General features: G+C 48.3%; 1 protein-coding gene across 12 annotated transcripts in view; it reads left to right on the top strand.

Moving 5' to 3' along the window:
* PTPRT (protein tyrosine phosphatase receptor type T) overlaps positions 1-17,829 on the top strand; it is a 1,077,107-nt gene that overhangs the window by 761,015 nt on the left and 298,263 nt on the right. For all 12 annotated transcript variants that reach the window (XM_060618029.3, XM_060617982.3, XM_060618020.3 and 9 more), the window contains exon 10: positions 16,583-16,784. In XM_060618029.3, coding sequence (XP_060474012.1) covers positions 16,583-16,784 — 202 coding nt within the window. The remainder of the gene's footprint in view (positions 1-16,582; positions 16,785-17,829) is intronic.

The following is a 17,829-nucleotide window of genomic DNA, read 5'->3' as shown; positions in this document are numbered from 1 at the left end:
CTCTACCTCTTGTTTGCATATGGTTGGTCTCTCTCTCAATCAATCAATCAATAAAATAATAGCCTTTGACCTCCTCAAATCAGCTGCTCCCCTTGAGGTCCAGCTTGGGGAGGCCATGCTGGGTGGTCATCTTCCTAGACATCTCCTCAACATCCTGATTTATGTTCACTTCTCCTGCCAGGGGTCTAGACCATGTTCCTTGTTCATCCCTGACTCACCCAGCAGGGGCCCTCAAAGGAAACGGGGGGGATGTTGTTGCACAGGACAGCTGGCAGGGACACAAGAGCCAAAAGCTGGTCTGCTTGGAGGGCATGGAAGTGGCCCAGTGTACCAGCCTGTCCTCCCAGTTACCCAGGTCCCAGGGCCTCGTTGGAGTTCCAGGAGCTCATGGGCCCCTATATCCCTGGCCTGAGTTGAAGCAGTCATTAATCACCTTTTAGGTCAAAGAGTTTCAGTCCTTCCAGTCAGTCCAGACACCAGGTCTGCCTCAGGGGCTGATTCTCAGTCTGATGCTACTCACGACTTTCAGGGGTCCCCATTCCATCCAGAGCAGAAGCCTAAACCTTACAGGGACCCCATTCACTCCTCTCACCCCATCTCCCCTCCTTTGTCCACTGGCCCCTTGCCACACAAGCTTCCTTGCTGTTTGTCCAGTCAACCAGACATCCCAGTTCAGGGATCGTGCTCTTCTCTCAAATACCCACTTAGCTGACTCTCCTCCCTGAAGTCCTCACTCACCTCACCTTCTCGATTCAGCCTGCACAACCCAGTTCCTCGTGTAGCCTGCATGGGTCTTCCCCAGCACTCCTGTGCCTCTTACTCTGTTCTCCTGTGTTCTTTTTCTTTCTTTTCTATGGCACTTACCATCTGCTAACATACTAAATAACAGACGCATTATGTCCTGTATACCTCTCTCCCCTCCCCTCCTGCCCTGGCTAGTGGAAGGTGAGTTCCAAGAGGGCAGGGGTTTTATCACTCTCTTCACTGGCATATCTCTAGTGCCTAAAATACGGACTAGTTTGTATTAGCTCTGTAAATAATTGCTCACTCAAGTTGAACAAATCTGTTGGTTTACCCCAAATCCCCTCAAAGACCCTCTAATGTTGCAAACTGAGGTCCGACTGACCTGCTTGGTATCCTACCAAGCCCTAGGCATTTCCCAGGGTCCATACACATATGGACACATTTTAGCCTCACAGCAAGCCTTTTCTCTTAATGATGAAAGAGTCTGCTTGAAGATCCCTCAGCTGCTAAGCATCATGGCCACAAACCAACCCCAGGCCCCCAAGATCACATGCACACTGTTAATTTAAGTCTTTCAGAAGTCAAAGTTCAGCCTTGTGTTCTCTTTGAATCTTTACTGATAAGACTCCAAACTGATAAGATTCAGTATCTTTCGAACCACTTCTCAAGTAAAAGGTAGGAGAAGGTTTATATCTAAAAAGAAGCACAAGAATCCAAGAAGTATACTTTACTATGAGTCAAAAGGAAAAAAAAAAAAAAAAGGCAAAATCCCGAGGCCAATTTCCTTTCCAGTCTACAGCGTGGCTTCCCCCTACAGTGGGTGCCTAATGAGGCATGGCTCTGGAAGACCAGGCGGTCAGACTGTTCACTCCATGGGTTTTACTCTGCCTTCCCCAGCTCAGGACTCCGTCATTGCCTTTGCAGCAAGCCCCCTCACAGGCGCCATGTGGAGTCGATGGAAGTGCCGTGCATGGAAGCCAGCCAGCCTTGTCTGACCCCAGCACCCACGTTCTCACAGCGCTGTCCACAGGCAGAGCCACAGAGCAGGAGGAACCGAGGTCCCTGTCTACCAGAGGTGTTCTGCATGATTCCCCAATGATCCCCGGCATCGCCTCTGAGGGAGTCTCACTTAGGTGGGACAGAAGGAGGAACTGGATAGAGTCGGCAGAGTTGTTGATGATAAGTTAGAACTCCTTGGGGACCACAGGTGCGGAGATGGATCTCACTGGCCTCCATGAAGGACTGGGATGGGAAGAAGGTGCTAGAATCAACGAGGAGCTAGGGCATCGCATCTATATCTTCATCTCTAGAGGGCATGGACTTTTTAGGGAGAAACCATGTTAGCCCACAGTTTGCACCCTCTGAATTCTGATATTCTGTGGGGGGAGAAGGTGTTGGATGGAACACCTGTCATGTGTCCCTGCAGAGATAATAAGCCTGGGGCCACCCCTCTGCCAGTGGGCACTTGGGGGAGGAAGAAGAGCTTGGTCCGGTATCAGGAGACCTGGGTTGCCCCTCAGGGGTGCCCCCTCGCCATCTGGCATCAATTCAGTGTCCAGCAGGAGACAGAAGGCATTGAAGCAGTGATGTACAAGGTTTTGGTGTTCTCTGCTGAGCTGTGGCCAGGCTGAAGGACAGCGACCCTGGTCCCTCCCTGTGATGGCCGAGTGAGGACATGGGCAGTTAGCACATGGCCCAGGAGTAGCCTGCAGATGGGGGAGGCGGTCCTAACTCCTGGCACCACCAGCGGTGTGGGAGGGAACCACATGCTGGAAACACCAGCCCCACCGGGTTGTAACAGCGGTGCCGTGCTCGGCACTGCCAGATGCTTCTCCAAAAAACTGTTCTGTCCACTCACGAGTCCTTGTTTTACAGATAAGAAAGCTCGAGACTGCCACTGCTTGTTCTAGACCGTATGTTCTTAACACAGTGTTACCACCCACAAGAGATGAAAATTGGCTCTTGCAGGGACCAGGATGCTCAAAAACCTTCCTCTTGTATTCAGATGCATAATAAAGCATACAGTACACAAGCAGCCATACAGATACGTAAAGAGTCCATATACAGCTATCCAGCGTACCTGTAGAGTTAAAACTTCATGAGGGAGATTGAGGGGGGAAATGACTAAATGGGCTTCTTAGGAGGTGATCATGGCAAGGGAAAAAGGGTTGAGAAACCCTGGTCTAGACCAGCACTGTCTAGCCACTAGTTATATGTGACTGTCGATCACCTGCAATGTGGCTAGTCTGGATGAAGATGCTGTGGGAAGTGTCAAATTACACGTACCAGATTTCAAACACTTAGGAGGAAAACCAGGATGTAAAATACCTCATTGATCATTTTGTGAGGATTATATGGTAAAACAATAACATTGTGAATATCGTGGGTGATCATTAAAAATTAATTCCATCAGTTTCTTTTATTTTTCACGTGGCTCCTAGAAAACCTAAAATTACAAATGTGGCTCACATTGTTTCTTTTTTTTTTAATTTTTTTTAAATTTTTTTAATTTTTTTATATTTATTTCCGAGACAGAGAGAGACAGAGCATGAGCAGGGGAGGGGCCAAGAGACGGGGAGACACAGAATGTGAGGCAGGCTCCAGGCTCCGAGCTGTCAGCACAGAGCCCGACTCGGGGCTCGAACTCACAGACCGCGAGATCGTGACCTGAGCCGAAGTCAGCCGCTCAACCGACTGAGCCACCCAGGCGCCCCTCACATCCTGTTTCTAGTGCTGCTGCAGACAACTTTCTGCCAGGATTTGTACCTGAGTTTTCTGACTCCCTCCCAGGCTGTCTTGTTATCCCACAGCTGGCTCCTCAGAGAAGATCCGCCTACTGTGTGACTTTAGGCATTCCCCTTAGCCTGTCTGAGCCTTGGTTTCTCCCGGGTGCTTTGAAAATGAAAAAGTTCCCTCCAGCTGTGAGGTTCCACTGTGGACCCAGCTGAGGGCCTGGGGTCACCACAGGTAGGAGGGTGTGGGCTCCCTGATGACCTGTTTCACCAGAAATGACACCACCCTAAATAGCAGTGCTTCCTGCTGTGCGTCTGCTTCTGGGAAAAAACCACATGGGCAAGATTAGAAGAAGGGAAAGCTTCCAACCCAAGACCAGCAAAGAAAGGCTTAGAATAAATGACCATTTTACCCAAGAAGGGAGAACCAAAAAACAAAAGCTTCCATTTCTTGTGAGCAGGAGGAGACAGAACCAAAAAGGCTTTCACAAAACCTTCCCCTGCCAATAGGGACTCATAAAACATTTTGCATACGTGCTCTCTTGGAGTGGATTGATGTTCAGGTCTCCAATATGCCCACCCTTGTATTCCTTTCCTAATGCCTAACTTGAGGGGGAGGGGGGAATAAAATCAATTCTATTTTAGTTTCATGAGGAAGATGCCCAATGAGAGGAAAATGCAGTAGCGTGAAACTTGAGCCTTCAGCCCCCTGCTGCCCCAGAATGTGTTATGTGATCAGTGAAGCTGTTCTCAGAAAGCCCTCTGGAATCTACCCCTGCCTCAGCCTTCTGAGGGGGAGGCAGGAAGCTCCAGATGGGAAGGAGAGACCCTCTGGGGCGCTCTGGAATTGCAGTCTGGCGGCAGGTCCCCTGTCACCCTGCCCCCCCTGCCCCCCCCCCCCCCCCCCCCCGTTCTCCAAATTCATTCCACCCCAGTCCTCCTGGACTTTGGTTTCCATAATTCCTAGCTCTCTAACCTGAGCTCTCCCCATACCTCCACATTCCAGCCATGCCCTCTCACTTCAGCTAAACCTTCAGCAAACAGGTTCCCACAGTAGACTTTCTGGTGTCCCAGCGCCTGGAAACAAGACTGGCCCCTCTTCATGAGGACAGTAGAGCCCTGAGGCGAAGCAGCTGGAGTCTAGACCCACACTGCCTGGGTTCCAAGCCTGCTCTGCCTCTCACTAGCTTTGAGAACCCTGGAAAGCGACTTCTTCTCCTTAAGCGTCAATTTCCTCATCTGTAAAATGGGGCTCATAATGGCACTGGCCCTCCTAAACTTGTGATGATTTAAGTGTGTAATGTGTGGAAAGTGGTTGGCATGGCTCCTGGCAGATGTTGAGTGGCAATAAATATTAACTCCTATCATTATTATTATTGTAATGAATTTCTACAAGAAATTTCTACAACCCTCTGGGAGGCAGAGGGTTGAGCCTTCTGACCTGTGGTTCCCACAATTCCAGATTAGCCAATCAATGTGTTGTGCACATTTTGGGCGAAAATACCACACTGGAGGTATGCCTTTCTCTATGTCGTCTTATCAGGAGGCATCCAACGTCCATATTTCTCATTACCGGAGTTGCTAACTTTGATCATGTGGTTAGGAAAGTAGCATGCATTTATTGTGTTTCCTTTTTCGGGATATAAAAGTGAATAAAATGTTACCCATGCTCCCAAGAAACTCTCAAGTCTGATGGACACATGGTGTCCTAGCTACTATTGGCTATAACACACCATGCCAGAATTTAGTGGCGGAGAGCAACAACTTTATTCTGCTCACAGATTCTGGGGGTCCGGAATTCAAAAGGGCATGACAGAGATGGCTTGTCTCAGCCCCATGATGTCTAGGGACTCGACCAAGACTCAAATGACAAGGGTGACCAGACAGAGAAGTGGAATCCACTGAAGGCTTGCTCACTTACCAGTCTGGTGCCGAGATAGCCTGGATTCAGCATCTACACACAGCCCCTTTCTGTGCCCAACACGTCCTCACTGCTTGGCCACCTCTGATACGGCAGCTTAGATGCTATAGACCTAAGTGTCCTCCTGTGGACAGGTCAGAAGCTGCATTCATTGCCTTTATGACCCAGCCTCTGGAGTCACACAGCATCCTTTCCCCTACATCCTATTTGTGAAATCATTCACAAGTGGTCCCAGACTCAAGAAGCGGGACATAAGCCCCATGTCTTGAGGGGATGAGTGTCAAAGCATGCTGGCCATTTTTAAAAATCCACCAAAACATGGGAAAGCACTGAAGGATCTTTCTACTTATACAGGTTTGGCAACTCAGCCCCAAGAGGGCAAGAGTTTCACCAACTTGGGCCTCTTAATTACCAAACATGTAATTTAATTGAGGGCCAACTATGTACCAGACAGGTATGGACCCAGCTGCCAGGGATGTTCACCAAGCCCCTCCATGGGGTGGCAGGCCCACACAGACCCACCACAAAGCCTTGTGGTCTCACCGTTGCACAGGCATTTCCCCCCTCTGGCAACTGGTCACACATGGACATGCACAGAGGGCCCAAGACTCAAGGTGCAGGGCAGAGTGAAAAATGCTGGACTTTGGCATCACAATGACTTCAGTTCAAACTCAACTGTACCACATTCTGTGTTTGTTACATTTCCATCCTTAATCCTCATTTATTCAGTAAACCTCATTGACTCCTGTCCTGCGCCAAGCTGGGTGCTGGCCATCACAGCAGTAAACGAATAGAAACCAGACCTTGTCCTCCGTGAAGGATTCCCCCCGCCCCCCCAGGCTGTCTCTGCCAGCAAGGCCTGTGGGTGGCACTGTAAGCTTCCAGGGAGCAGGGTCAAGGGATTATTCAACTTCTCTCACATCTCTGCGCCCAAAGCCAACTGGAGAGGAATTGGTCACGCAATTTAGCAACTTAACCAGGTTAAACTCAGCAGAACGGAAATCAGCTGAGTGTGAAGTTGGAAGGCGAGCGGCTTACATTTAGAAACCCAAGAAGTATTGCAATGCAGACTAGAAGCAACTGGGAATATCACTAGACAGACTCATTAAGCAAGAAGGTTTCTGTGAAAATGACAAAATCATAGCACCCAGGGCACCCCAGCATGAGATTAAAAGCTGAAAGCAAGTTCAAGCTTCCTATTATTAAGCTGCATTATGACAGTTTAGGAAGAAAGATTTTAGAGCCATCAGAGTTTCTGGTGGCTCTGTTATGGGAATCTGACTGTGTCTTTGAAATTCAGAGCAGTTTGACAGAGTTGAAATGATCAGAATATCCCTCCCTTGTGAGGACCCTGAGGAGCGGAGAGGCAGACACTGAGAGTAGCCCAGGGATAAGGATTAGAGGGGCTATGGGGTGGGGGGCATGTATTGACAGGAACACACCCACCAACAGTCTGTCCAGGAGCTGAAGGGCAAGGTGTTGATTTAGGGAAGGGAGTGAGGTGCCCAAGGTAAGCACTCAATAAATGTTAGTTCCTGTTATTACCACCTGCTGACCAAACTTTGCAGGTTGGGTTGCTGGGTGGTGAATATTAATGACCCTGGGCCAACTGGATTCTGAGCTTGCTTTCTCCTAGTGTTTGATCCCAGAGCCACCAGGAAACCAGCCAAAGTCAGTGAACGGGATATTGATTGGAAATCAGCAAAAGCCATGTTGGGCAAACAAGCCAGCTTCCTTCTACAACACCTCTTTGATCCTTGGCAACCGAGGGTGTGCACACACGTCTGGAACGAGCTCCCTGCAGGGCGGCCGCAGGACTGACTGACCCGGCCATTGTAGGCACCGTGCCTTGTGCTGGCAGCTCCAGGGAAGGAGCTCAGTCCAGGCAGGTGCTGGCACAGCAGACCAAACCCACAGCCTGGGCCTCTGACCCTGGGAACCACAGAAGGCTGGCAAGCCCTGGCAAGTGTTAGCAGAGCGCTTTGGCAGGTGAGGTTACAAAATAGATCCTAGGCACTCAACTCTCAGTAAGTGGTGGTTTGGGGTTTCAGCATAGGTTCTGCGAGACAGAAATCCAGTGGTCTTCCCTCCCCCACTCTTCCCGTTCCTGAATGTCGGCAGCCTCAGAAGGACCAGGCCAGGGGACATTCACAGATCTTCCCATTGGTGTTCAGCCTTAGAAGTCTCATCACCTTCAGGCCTGGTGCCAGTGTTGGCTCCTCCTTACTCGCACATTTGTGGGGATCTTCACCAGCCAGACATTCTGATCAGTAGGTCTGGGATAGGCCCATGAATCTGCATCTCTAACAAGCTCCTAGGTGATGCTGATCTTATCTTGCCTATGGACCACAATTTCAGTAGCACTGTTCTTACACTAGGGTATGACCTTGTATCTCTCTTAATAGCCTACCATCTCCTTTAATGGCTCTCTGTTACCCTCAAGGTAAAATTGAAGCACTTAAGTATTCCCAAAAAGCCTTCCATGACCAACCTCAAAGCAGGACTGTCACGTTCTGTTGCATAGTTCGTGTACTGCACAAAGACACACCACCAAGAGGGTGAAATCCACTAAGCACCAAAAAGCACTGGGCTGTATTTGCCCGTAGGACTATGATTAGGCATTAAGAAAGGTATATCTTTTTCTTGTCACTGAGGCACCCTCAGCTCACTGATGTATGGGGGGGGGGGGGAGGGAGGCTGGGATGGAGAGGGCCTACATCTGCCTGGAGAGGTGCCTTTTCCTAGTTTGCACAGAAGCACTGCACAGGCCGGCAGCCATCCTCCCAAGAGCATCTCTGCAGCTTCCACTTCCTCCACTGTCCTCTGTCTCCCAGCTTCTCTCACTCCTTTACCTGGTTAACACCTTCACACTCTGTGGGGAAGACTTTGTGGCCCCGGAAACCTTCTCTGTCACGAGAAGCACCGTCCCTTCCTTCAGAGCAGTATTCCTCCTGTGCCTTTGCCACTCCTTCCTGTGGGTGTGCCTATCTCCCTGACCGGACTGTAAGCTTCCGAAGGCTCCCCACGGCTCAGCATGGGCCCCAGGCAAGAGCTCAGTGAATATCTGTTGTAGATTCTATTCTGCAGCCACGAAGACCTCACCGGTGCCAAAACCCAGCCTGCCACTTTTTGTTGTTGTTCCTTAAACATTTTATTTTGAAATAATTCTAAATTTACAGAGAAGTTGCAAAAATAGTGCAGAAAAAAAATAGTGCACAACTTCCCTGAATGTTCATGTTTACGTAGTCATGGTACAGTTATCCACTCTGAGAATTCATATCAGTGCTTTACTGCTGACTAGCGTGCAGACTTTTTTCTCAGATTTCCCGAGTTTTTCCACAGGTGTCCTTTTTTCCCTTCTAGGTTCCCATATAGCATTTAGATGTCACGTCTCCTCCTCCTCCTCCTCCTCCTCCTCCTCCTCCTCCTCCTCCTCCTCCTCCTCCTCCTCCTCCTCCTCCTCCACTCTGTGATAGCATCTCAGTCTTTTCTTGTCTTGATGACCTTGACAGTTTTTAAGAATCCTGACCAGTATTGACTCTGGGTGTGTCTGGTCTTTTTTGTTGTGGTTGTTGTTGTGGTTGTTTTATTGATGGGCTGAGATTCTGGGGCAAAAGCCCACAGTGGGTGTGCACCCTTCTCATCACATCATATGAGGGGGCTCTTGAGCTCAAAATGACTTTTCATTGGTATTGTTGACCTTGATCACTTGGTTAAGGTGGTGTCAGCTGGGTCTCTCCTCTTTAAGCTAGTTTTTTTTCCCCTTTTATCCTAGGTCTATTTAAAGTGAGTCGCTAGGGGGAGGGCACCTGGGTGGCTGCGTCAGTTAAGCATCTGACTCTTGACTTCAACTCAGGTTATGATCTCACAGTTCATGGGTTCGAGCCCCACATTGGGCTCCGCAGTAACAGTGAGGAGCCTGCTTGGGGTTCTCTCCCTCCCTCTCTGTCCCTCTCCACTCTCAAAAATAGATAAATATTTAAAAATAAGTAAAGTAAGTCACTAGGTCCATCCTCAACCAGAGAGGAATTAGGCTCCCCTTCCTAGGGGGGGAGAGGTGCCAAAGAATTTTTTCTGCTGCTGAAGCCACAACAGCAGCTAGTAACTCTGGGGGAGATGAAGCTGTGCAAACATTTTATTCCTCCTCAGCGTGGTCCACCAGCTCCAGCATTCACCCACAACCCTGCCTGCAGCCGTTACCACTGTAGTGCTCCCGTGGTCGGTTTCCTTCCTTCAAGCATGCCATGTGAGGGCACGTTTCCTTGGCACAGGCCACAGTGTGTAATTCTTCTGCTTAATCCCCTTTATGGTGAAGGGTCCATTTCTACCACTCTCATCCCTGGCTGCCCAATCAAATCTCCTGGAGAAATTGAAAACGGTACCAATGTCAAGGCCTTTGTACCCAGAGAGTTCGATTCGCTTAGTTCAGGGTAGGGTGCAGGCATTGATATACTGTTTAAAAGGTCTCCAGGGCATTCTGTGCTTTGGAGTCTGGGCTGAGGAACATGGGCCCAACCCAACACTGTGGCAGCTTCTCTGGATGACTGTCCTCACTCTCTATGGCAGAACTGGTCACTCCCAGATCTGTGCTCCTCCAGGACTCAGTTTCCTGCAATATCCATTAATGCCTCCACTTGTCCCCAAAGTCAGGAACTGGGTCTTCTTCACCGATGTTTTTTCCAGAGCCCATAGCACAGAGTAGGTTCTCGGTGAGCATTTGTTGATTGAGAAAATGACCCCGTTTCAACAGAGGCAAAAGCAGTAGCTGTCTGTGCACAAAAGTGGCAAACCCATGCGTTCTTTTGCTGGCTCAACAGTGTTAGAAACACCGGGAGCAGCAGTATTTGTGTCATTCGCTATCATTTCTCTGCTGTTGTTACAGTCCTCCGCTCTCAAGGAAAAACAAGGGCCCCATGGCCAAGAAGTCACTGGCATGTGCATTTCAGCCATCTGTGCATTCACGCTGTTGCAGAAGGAACATGTTTGCATTTTATTTTTTAATTTTCAGGAAACCAAGAGACAGCATTAGCACTTCTAACAAGAAGAGATTACCTTGAATAGATCTCTTTTTGTATGTTTACCTTGGAGGTCACCAAGATGGCTAAGACCATGCCTGTAACACTTTTATAGTGGGTCCAAAAAAGGACAAAATATTTTAACCATTGTTTTTTTTTTTTTTAGTTTAAAGAAAAATAAAGTTAATGTAACTGTTTTTAAAATGAACTGACCGTGTTGGTAGCCTTGTTAAGACTTGACTAGGTTGAGACCTCCAGGGTATGGGCTGGAAGCCATTGGGGGAAAGTCGGGAGTAGATGGGATGCATAACTTCAGGGTGCTGACATCCCCCTCCCCCAAGGGGCTTAAGATGAAGACAGCATGGGCATAGCACGAAGGTGCTAAGCTATAGAGGATGCTTCTGGAGCATCAAGCTGTAGGAGGGCTTGTCTTGATGCAATTTATACTACCCCCCACTGCCAGCTGATGCTGTTAGGGGTTTCCTCCACTTGGGGTCATCTGTTGTTGAGTGAGCTCTTTGAACAGCCCTCTGGTCCTCCCAGGGCATCTCGAGGTATTCTAGTAGACTTACCCAAGTTCTTGCCGCATCATGGCACCCACATTCACACACGAGCTGAGAGATAAGACCAAGGTGAAGTAGAGGCAGCAGAGAATGCTTCATGGTTCCCATCTGTCCTTCCAGCATACCACCTGATGGCACACATCACTTCCCTCATGCCAGCTTTGACTTTACACCTCTCTTGGCCTCGGTTTCCACAGCTAAGAAATGGGAATGACCATAAAGAGCCCACATCTTCTTTTTGAGGATTAAATGAGCCGGTGTTTGTGCGAGGCCCCCTCACAGTGCCTGGCACAGAGTGAGTGCCCCCAAGTTGTGTTTTTGTCACGATTGCATCTTCTGATGCAATCCTCCCTCCCTCCCCCGCTTCTGCATTCTGGCCACTTCCTTCATCCCTACTTTATCTCCTATCTTCCCTCAACCCTCATGTAGCATCTCATTCTCAGGACGAGAATCTTGTCAGCTCTGCCATCTGAACTCACCCCGTGCTCAGCCAGTGCCCGGAGCTTGGCACAGCCCCGTCTCAGTGTGAGTAAGAAACAGGCCCTTCCTGATGGGGCTCTTTGAGGAAAATCTTTGCTTCTGTTCCTCCTGCCTCTCTTGCCCCATCCTCTGTAGCCCAGGGTAGAAGGGCTGCTTGTTCCTCTGGTGTGCTGCAGCCAGAGCCTTGATGCAAAGGCAAGAGAAGTCATTCGTGGACCCCCTGGAGCCTTACTTCTGAGCAGAGGGGCTGCTTTCCGGGAGTAAAGAAGCAGGGGTCGCTCTGCAATATAAAACAGAAACTGAAGTTAAGATTATGATTTAACCCTTGAAGAACCCCTAGCCTCAGGGAAGTTAAGCAAATTGCTCAAGCCACCCAGCTAGTTTGATCATTCATTCATGTGTGCAAGGGGAGGAAGTGTGGAACAAAATCTGCCTCAGATCCTTGCCATTTTGGAGCTTAGAGTCTACTACAGGGTTCAGCAGACTCTTTCTATAAAGCACCAGAGAGTGAATATTTTAGAGAGCGTGAGCCATAGGCCCTCTGCCACAACGACTCAAGTCCCACCCTGGTAGTGGATAAGCAGCTGGAGGTGATACATAAACGAGTGGTGTGGCTGTGCTCCAGTCCACTTTTACTTACCGAAACTGATGATGAGACCCATTTGGCTTTCTGGCTTTACTTTTTCAACTCTTGGGCTAGTGAAACATTGAGTGAAACAATTGCATGGTTAAGTGTAAAATTAGTTGTTCAAAGGAGAGAGATGTTATTTGGGGGAACATAAAGTAGGTGGACTGGAGAGTCAGAGGAGGCACTCATGAAAAGTGACATTTGTGGGGGGAGGGTGCCTTTTATTTATTTATTTTCTAATTTCAGTAGAGTTAACATGCAGTATTATATGTTATGGTATTATAGGTTCAGCTGTACAATGTAGTTATTCAGCAATTCTTTTTTTTTAATGTTTATTTATTTCAGAGAGGGAGAGAGACAGAGTACAAGCAGGAGTGGGGCAGAGAGCGAGGGAGACAGAATCCAAAGCAGACTCTAGGCTCTGAGCTGTCAGCATAGAGCGCAATGTGGGGCTTGAACTCATGGACCATGAATCATGACCTGAGCCGAAGTTATATACTTAACCAACTGAGCCACCCAGATGCCCCAGTTATTCAGCAGTTCTATACATTACTCAGTGCTTATCATGATAAATATACTCATAATCCCCTTCACCTGTTTCATCCATTCCCCCACCCTCACCCCTCTGGTAACCATGTTTGTTAAAACATCATTTTAAGTGTGATGTAAGGATAAGGAGTCATTAATTGGGTGAAAGGGAGGCATGGGAAGAGAAAAAGTGTTCTGAGCTGACAGAATAGCTGGTGCAAGGGTCCTGTGGCCAAAGAGACTGCAGCTCTTTTCAGATATTGAAATAGAGTCTTGGAATGCAGGAGGGAGGGGAGGGGAGGCGAGGCCAGCTCATGCAGAGAGCTGATGAAAACCACAGCATAAGGACTTGCTCTTAATCCCAAGAGGAATGGGGGACCACTGCTTTTCTGATACTAAGGGGTAATGTGACTGGATTCTCCTTACAAAGCCCTCATTCTGGCTTCTGGCCAGGAATCTCACTGACAGCAATCAAAAGAGACTCAGGTTGACAGACAGCTCAGCACCCTTTCCCCCACAAACTTTTTATTTTATGTTTGCCGTTCTAACAAATCTTGCGCTTCCTCCGCTTCCAAAGATTCACGTTACGTTATACATTTTACGGCCACAAGCTCCATCCCATTCGATTTTTCTCACCTTCTGGCTTTCCTTACCCAGTCCATCCCCCCACTAACTTCGTAAAACTTGCAAGTTAAATTTTTCAGAGACTGTTTCTGACAAAGCAGTGGGAATTAGATTTGGTGAAGCCCTTCATAAAAAATTGAAGGCACGCTATATTAACATACATTGATTTATTCATAGTGTTTCATTACAAGTAAGTGAGGATCCTGTAATACCAGGAAAGGTTAGGAGAGCAGGGGAGCGCGGTATATTATATTGACAGCTCGGTGGAAATTGAGTCGCTTTTGGATTGAATTTGGAGTGCAGAAAAGGAATTGGCTAGTAAATAAGGCATGAGTTTTACCTCCCAGTGTCTGTATATCAGTGTGGTTGCCACCAGCCCAGGCAGGGGGACGGGGACAGAATTTCAAAAGGATGCGTGAGCACTGGTAACCTGAGCTTGGCTGCCACCCGTCAGAGCTCTCTGGGGGTGTCTGTTCTTGTGTCACCAGGAAACCTGAATCCAGCTGCACACTGGGGACTCAGCTCCCCCATTTGCTTGGCTCACCACTGCCGGTCACACTGGGTTTTCCTCAGTTCTCCCAAGACTGTTCCTACCCCGGGCCTTTGCCCCAGTGGTTCCGTCTGCCGAGACCCTAGAATGTTTCACTGCTGCTCTGACTCTGTGTTATCCTCTGCCATCAGCTCACTTCTCCCCTGAGATACCTCCCTGAGCACACTGTCTTAGTTTGGTGACCCTGAGACACCGAGAGGTGGGAGTGGGGAAGGGAAAGGAAGGGACGGTAGCCAGTGATGGATGTGTTTCCCAGCCAGCTATGTTGGAGGCAGTCGGAGCGGAATCCCTCCAGGAAGTCCCCTGGGATGCTGCAGGAGTGTCACATGGGAGGAGCCCAAGGACCATGTGCATCAACTACCATCATTCTAGCAGCTGGGGGCGCCAATTACCCAGCGCAGGCGAGTGCCCCCCTCCCCCCCCCCAAGAACAGGCCCCAAGCACAGAGAGGCAGATGGTTGCCTTGTTTCTCTCTGAGAAGCGGAGCAGGTGGGGGTGACCAGAGGGAAAGCTGGGGACAGGTTCACTGAGGACCTGCAGGACAGGTATTCCTGCCCAGGCTTTGCTTGCAAGGTGCCCAAATCCTTCAGCTCAGTGTGGTTTTCCTCTGGGCCTTGCTCTGCTCCGAGGAGTCTGGTCTGTCTTCTCCTCGGCATGTGGCGTCAATTGCTACTGCTTGACAGAGAGAGAAGTTACCTCTTTCTCTAAAACGCGTGGCGCCCTTGTCAGAAAAAATAAGCAAACGGCTTGTTTTTGATGTAAAGTTGGTGTGTTCCTGTTTCTGTCTGGGTTTGGCCTTCCTGGCACATAGAAGACATTCTTGACCGAAGACAAAGTGATAGAAGGTGTGTGTGTAGTTGACCTACATTGCTCAGAAAGGAAGACACCTGGGCACGGGCTCAAGCTTGTGCTCACATCGGCTGTGTATGCACCAGTTGTGCAGTGCAGGCCCCAGGGTGCAGGTGTATGCAGGACACGTTTGTGAAGGAACAAGTGAATCAATGAATGAACACATCCTTTAGTTAATGCGATGTTGTCTCCGGGCCGGGCAGCAACTTCTAGAGTGAGGAGCACAGCTTTTAGATCCAACAGACCTGGGTTTAGTCGTGTGTCAAGGGTAGAACCCTGAACAACCATGAGAATGCATGGCCTAGAGCTACACATGACAGCCCGCACGCCTCTCACAACCACAATGTGGAGCGAAAGAAGGCGGACATGGAATACGCCCTGTATGCTTCCACGGATAGAAAGTACAAGACCAGGCAACACTAGTCTGTGCTGCGTGTAAGTCAGGATAGAGGTTATCCTTGCTGAAGGGTGGTGGGGAGGGATTGGAAGGGGGCACGCAGGCTACATCTTGGTTCTGGTAATGTTCTTTCAGCCGGGTGCTGGTGATACGCGTGTGTCCGGTTAATAAAAATTCATTGAAGTGTTTAGTTTCTGTATGTATGTTATACTCTAATTAAAGACATTTTTTTAATGTTTATTTTTCTTTTTGAGAGACAGTGTGCAAGCAGGGGAGGGGCAGAGGGAGAGGCAGACAGAATCCAAGTCAGGCTCCAGGCTCTGAGCTGTCAGCACAGAGCCCAATGCAGGGCTCGAACTCACAAACCGTGAGATCATGACCTGAGTCAAAGTCCGAGGCTTAACCGACCGAGCCACTCAGCGACCCCTAATAAGACATGTTTAATAGGACAAACTAGATGAAACAAATAAACATACAATCCTGTGTTTGTCACTTTAACAACTGTGTGACCTGCAAATGTGGCACTCAAAAGTGTGATCTATGGGGGCTGGTGCTGGGATGCCAATGGTTTTTGTTACTCTCACAGCAGGGTAAGTGCAGAAATAGAGAGTGAGCACTTAGAAGCTCTCATGGTCCCTTGACATTGCCACAGCCCCCCGTGTGGGAGGAGTGGGCGTGTCTGGTTACACAGAGTGCAGACCGGTGTGGCTATTACCAGACTCACATGATGAGTCCCACGCGATGGGGTCTGCAGATTATTATGGGTCAGCAGTGGATTGGGAAACACAAAACTGGGCCTTCACCACAGAAAGTTTGGAAAGTGCTGACTTAATGCAGGTTACTTTCAGTTGAGTCTCCATTTCTCCAACATTTAAATGAGATAAATATCCTGATGCCCCGAGGTTTAGGGAAGAGGAACAAGATACCGCGTGAGAAAGCAGCAGAGAGCACCATGGGGAGGAAGGGGCGAGGAAGCTGCATTCTTAAGTGGCCTTCCAAGCCATTCTTGTCAGACGTCACACGTAAACACTGCTCTACAGCTGTGCTGTCCAATGTGGCAGCCGCTGGCCACATGGGGCTACAGAGCTTTTGAAACTTGGCTAGTCCAAATGGAGATGTGCCATAAGGACAGACTACGTACTAGATTTCTAAGACTTAATATGCATAATAGAATCTAAAATATCACATTAAATGTTTATGTTGATTACAGGTTGAAATGCTAATATTCTGCATATATCGGGTTCAACAAAATGTGAAAATTAATTTTACTTTCTTTTTTTACTTTCTTTTCATGTGCCCACTAGATGATTGAAAAGCGTAGGTGTTAGGTGTGGCTCACATTCTATTTCTGTTGGGCAGCAGCACTCTGGCGCATGTCCACAGTGCTCTTGCGAGGCTGGGACCATCTGTAAGGTGGACGATCCCAGCGGAACTTGCTGTTCAAACTTACATGCCTCCTTCTCCTTTGCTCTCCTGACATTCCCCTGGATGAGCTCCATCTAGCTTCCCGCGCGAGGTATTTATTTGTTTGTTTGCTGGCTTGTTGTACAGATCAACTACAAGGCTGTTGGCTCGCTGGACCCGAGTGCCGACCTCTCCAGCCAGCGGGGGAAAGTGTTCAAGCTCCGGAATGAAACCCACCACCTCTTTGTGGGTCTGTACCCGGGGACCACCTACTCCTTCACCATCAAGGCCAGCACAGCAAAAGGCTTTGGGCCCCCTGTCACCACTAGGATTGCCACCAAAATTTCAGGTATGTGTCTTAGAAAGGGGAAAGGAAGAAGGGTGGTCTGTTTTTTCCCCATTCATAATTTTCCTGGGAGTGAAAAAGGGCAGAGCCAGCTGTCACCTCATGGTATTGGAGCAAGTAAGAGGATGCATCCCCTGGCGTGTATCACTGTAGTTCGTGAAGAAACCAAATCCACAAACCTCCTAAAGTGTAAAAAACATACTAATTAGACTAGACCAGAGGGAACACTAAGTGATTCACCAAATAATTTATCATACAATTGCATTAAATAGGACGTCTTCTTCCCATACAAATTCGTTTGTAAAAATATGATTTCTTTTCAAGAATATTCCTTTTGGCAGTACAGGGCACAGCCATAGGTTCTCATGAAATGTTGGATGGATGGATGGATGGATGGATGGATGGATGGATGAATGAATGTTACAATGCCATGGATGTCTGAGATTTCACCCGCCTGGTCACCAGTAGGGTCCCCTCCACCGCCACTCAGATCCCGTTTTACAATTTACAAGTTTTGCAAATACCTCTGGCATGCATGCATATGTATTTTGCATAGACACCCACAGTGGTTTTTGCAACTTAATGTTTTCACTTATCTTTATACCATAAGCATCTAACATGTTGGTACATTGCTTTCATGATAATGTTCTGTCAAGCGGATGGACGTAATTTAATTAAACATTCCCCTGTGGTTGCATGTTTTTAGAAAATAACTCTTCAGTAAACATGTTACAGAATGCAGTTTAATTCCTTGGTTTGGATTATAACTTTAGGATTAAATTCCAGAAATTGAAATACTGAATTAAAAGGGCTATGGGTTTTAATAGCTCATCATACAGATGGCTAGATTAGCTTCCCAAGGGATTAGATTACGTTGTCTTCCCATCAGTCGGGGATAAGAGAAGGGAGGGTCTCGTGAAAAAGAGAGAGAGAAAAGATAAGAGGAACTAGTTCATCACTGCTGTAATTTGCATTTCAGATGTGTTTAAGGAGGTCGACTCTGCTTTTACATCTTTGTTAAGTACTTACCCTTCCTGCATTCATCTGT

Source organism: Panthera onca, chromosome A3, assembly GCF_046562875.1.
Source record: "Panthera onca isolate mPanOnc1 chromosome A3, mPanOnc1 haplotype 2, whole genome shotgun sequence".
Classification (NCBI taxonomy): domain Eukaryota; kingdom Metazoa; phylum Chordata; class Mammalia; order Carnivora; family Felidae; genus Panthera; species Panthera onca.
Note: the sequence above shows the minus strand (reverse complement) of the source record. Positions and strands in the feature narration are given on the sequence as shown.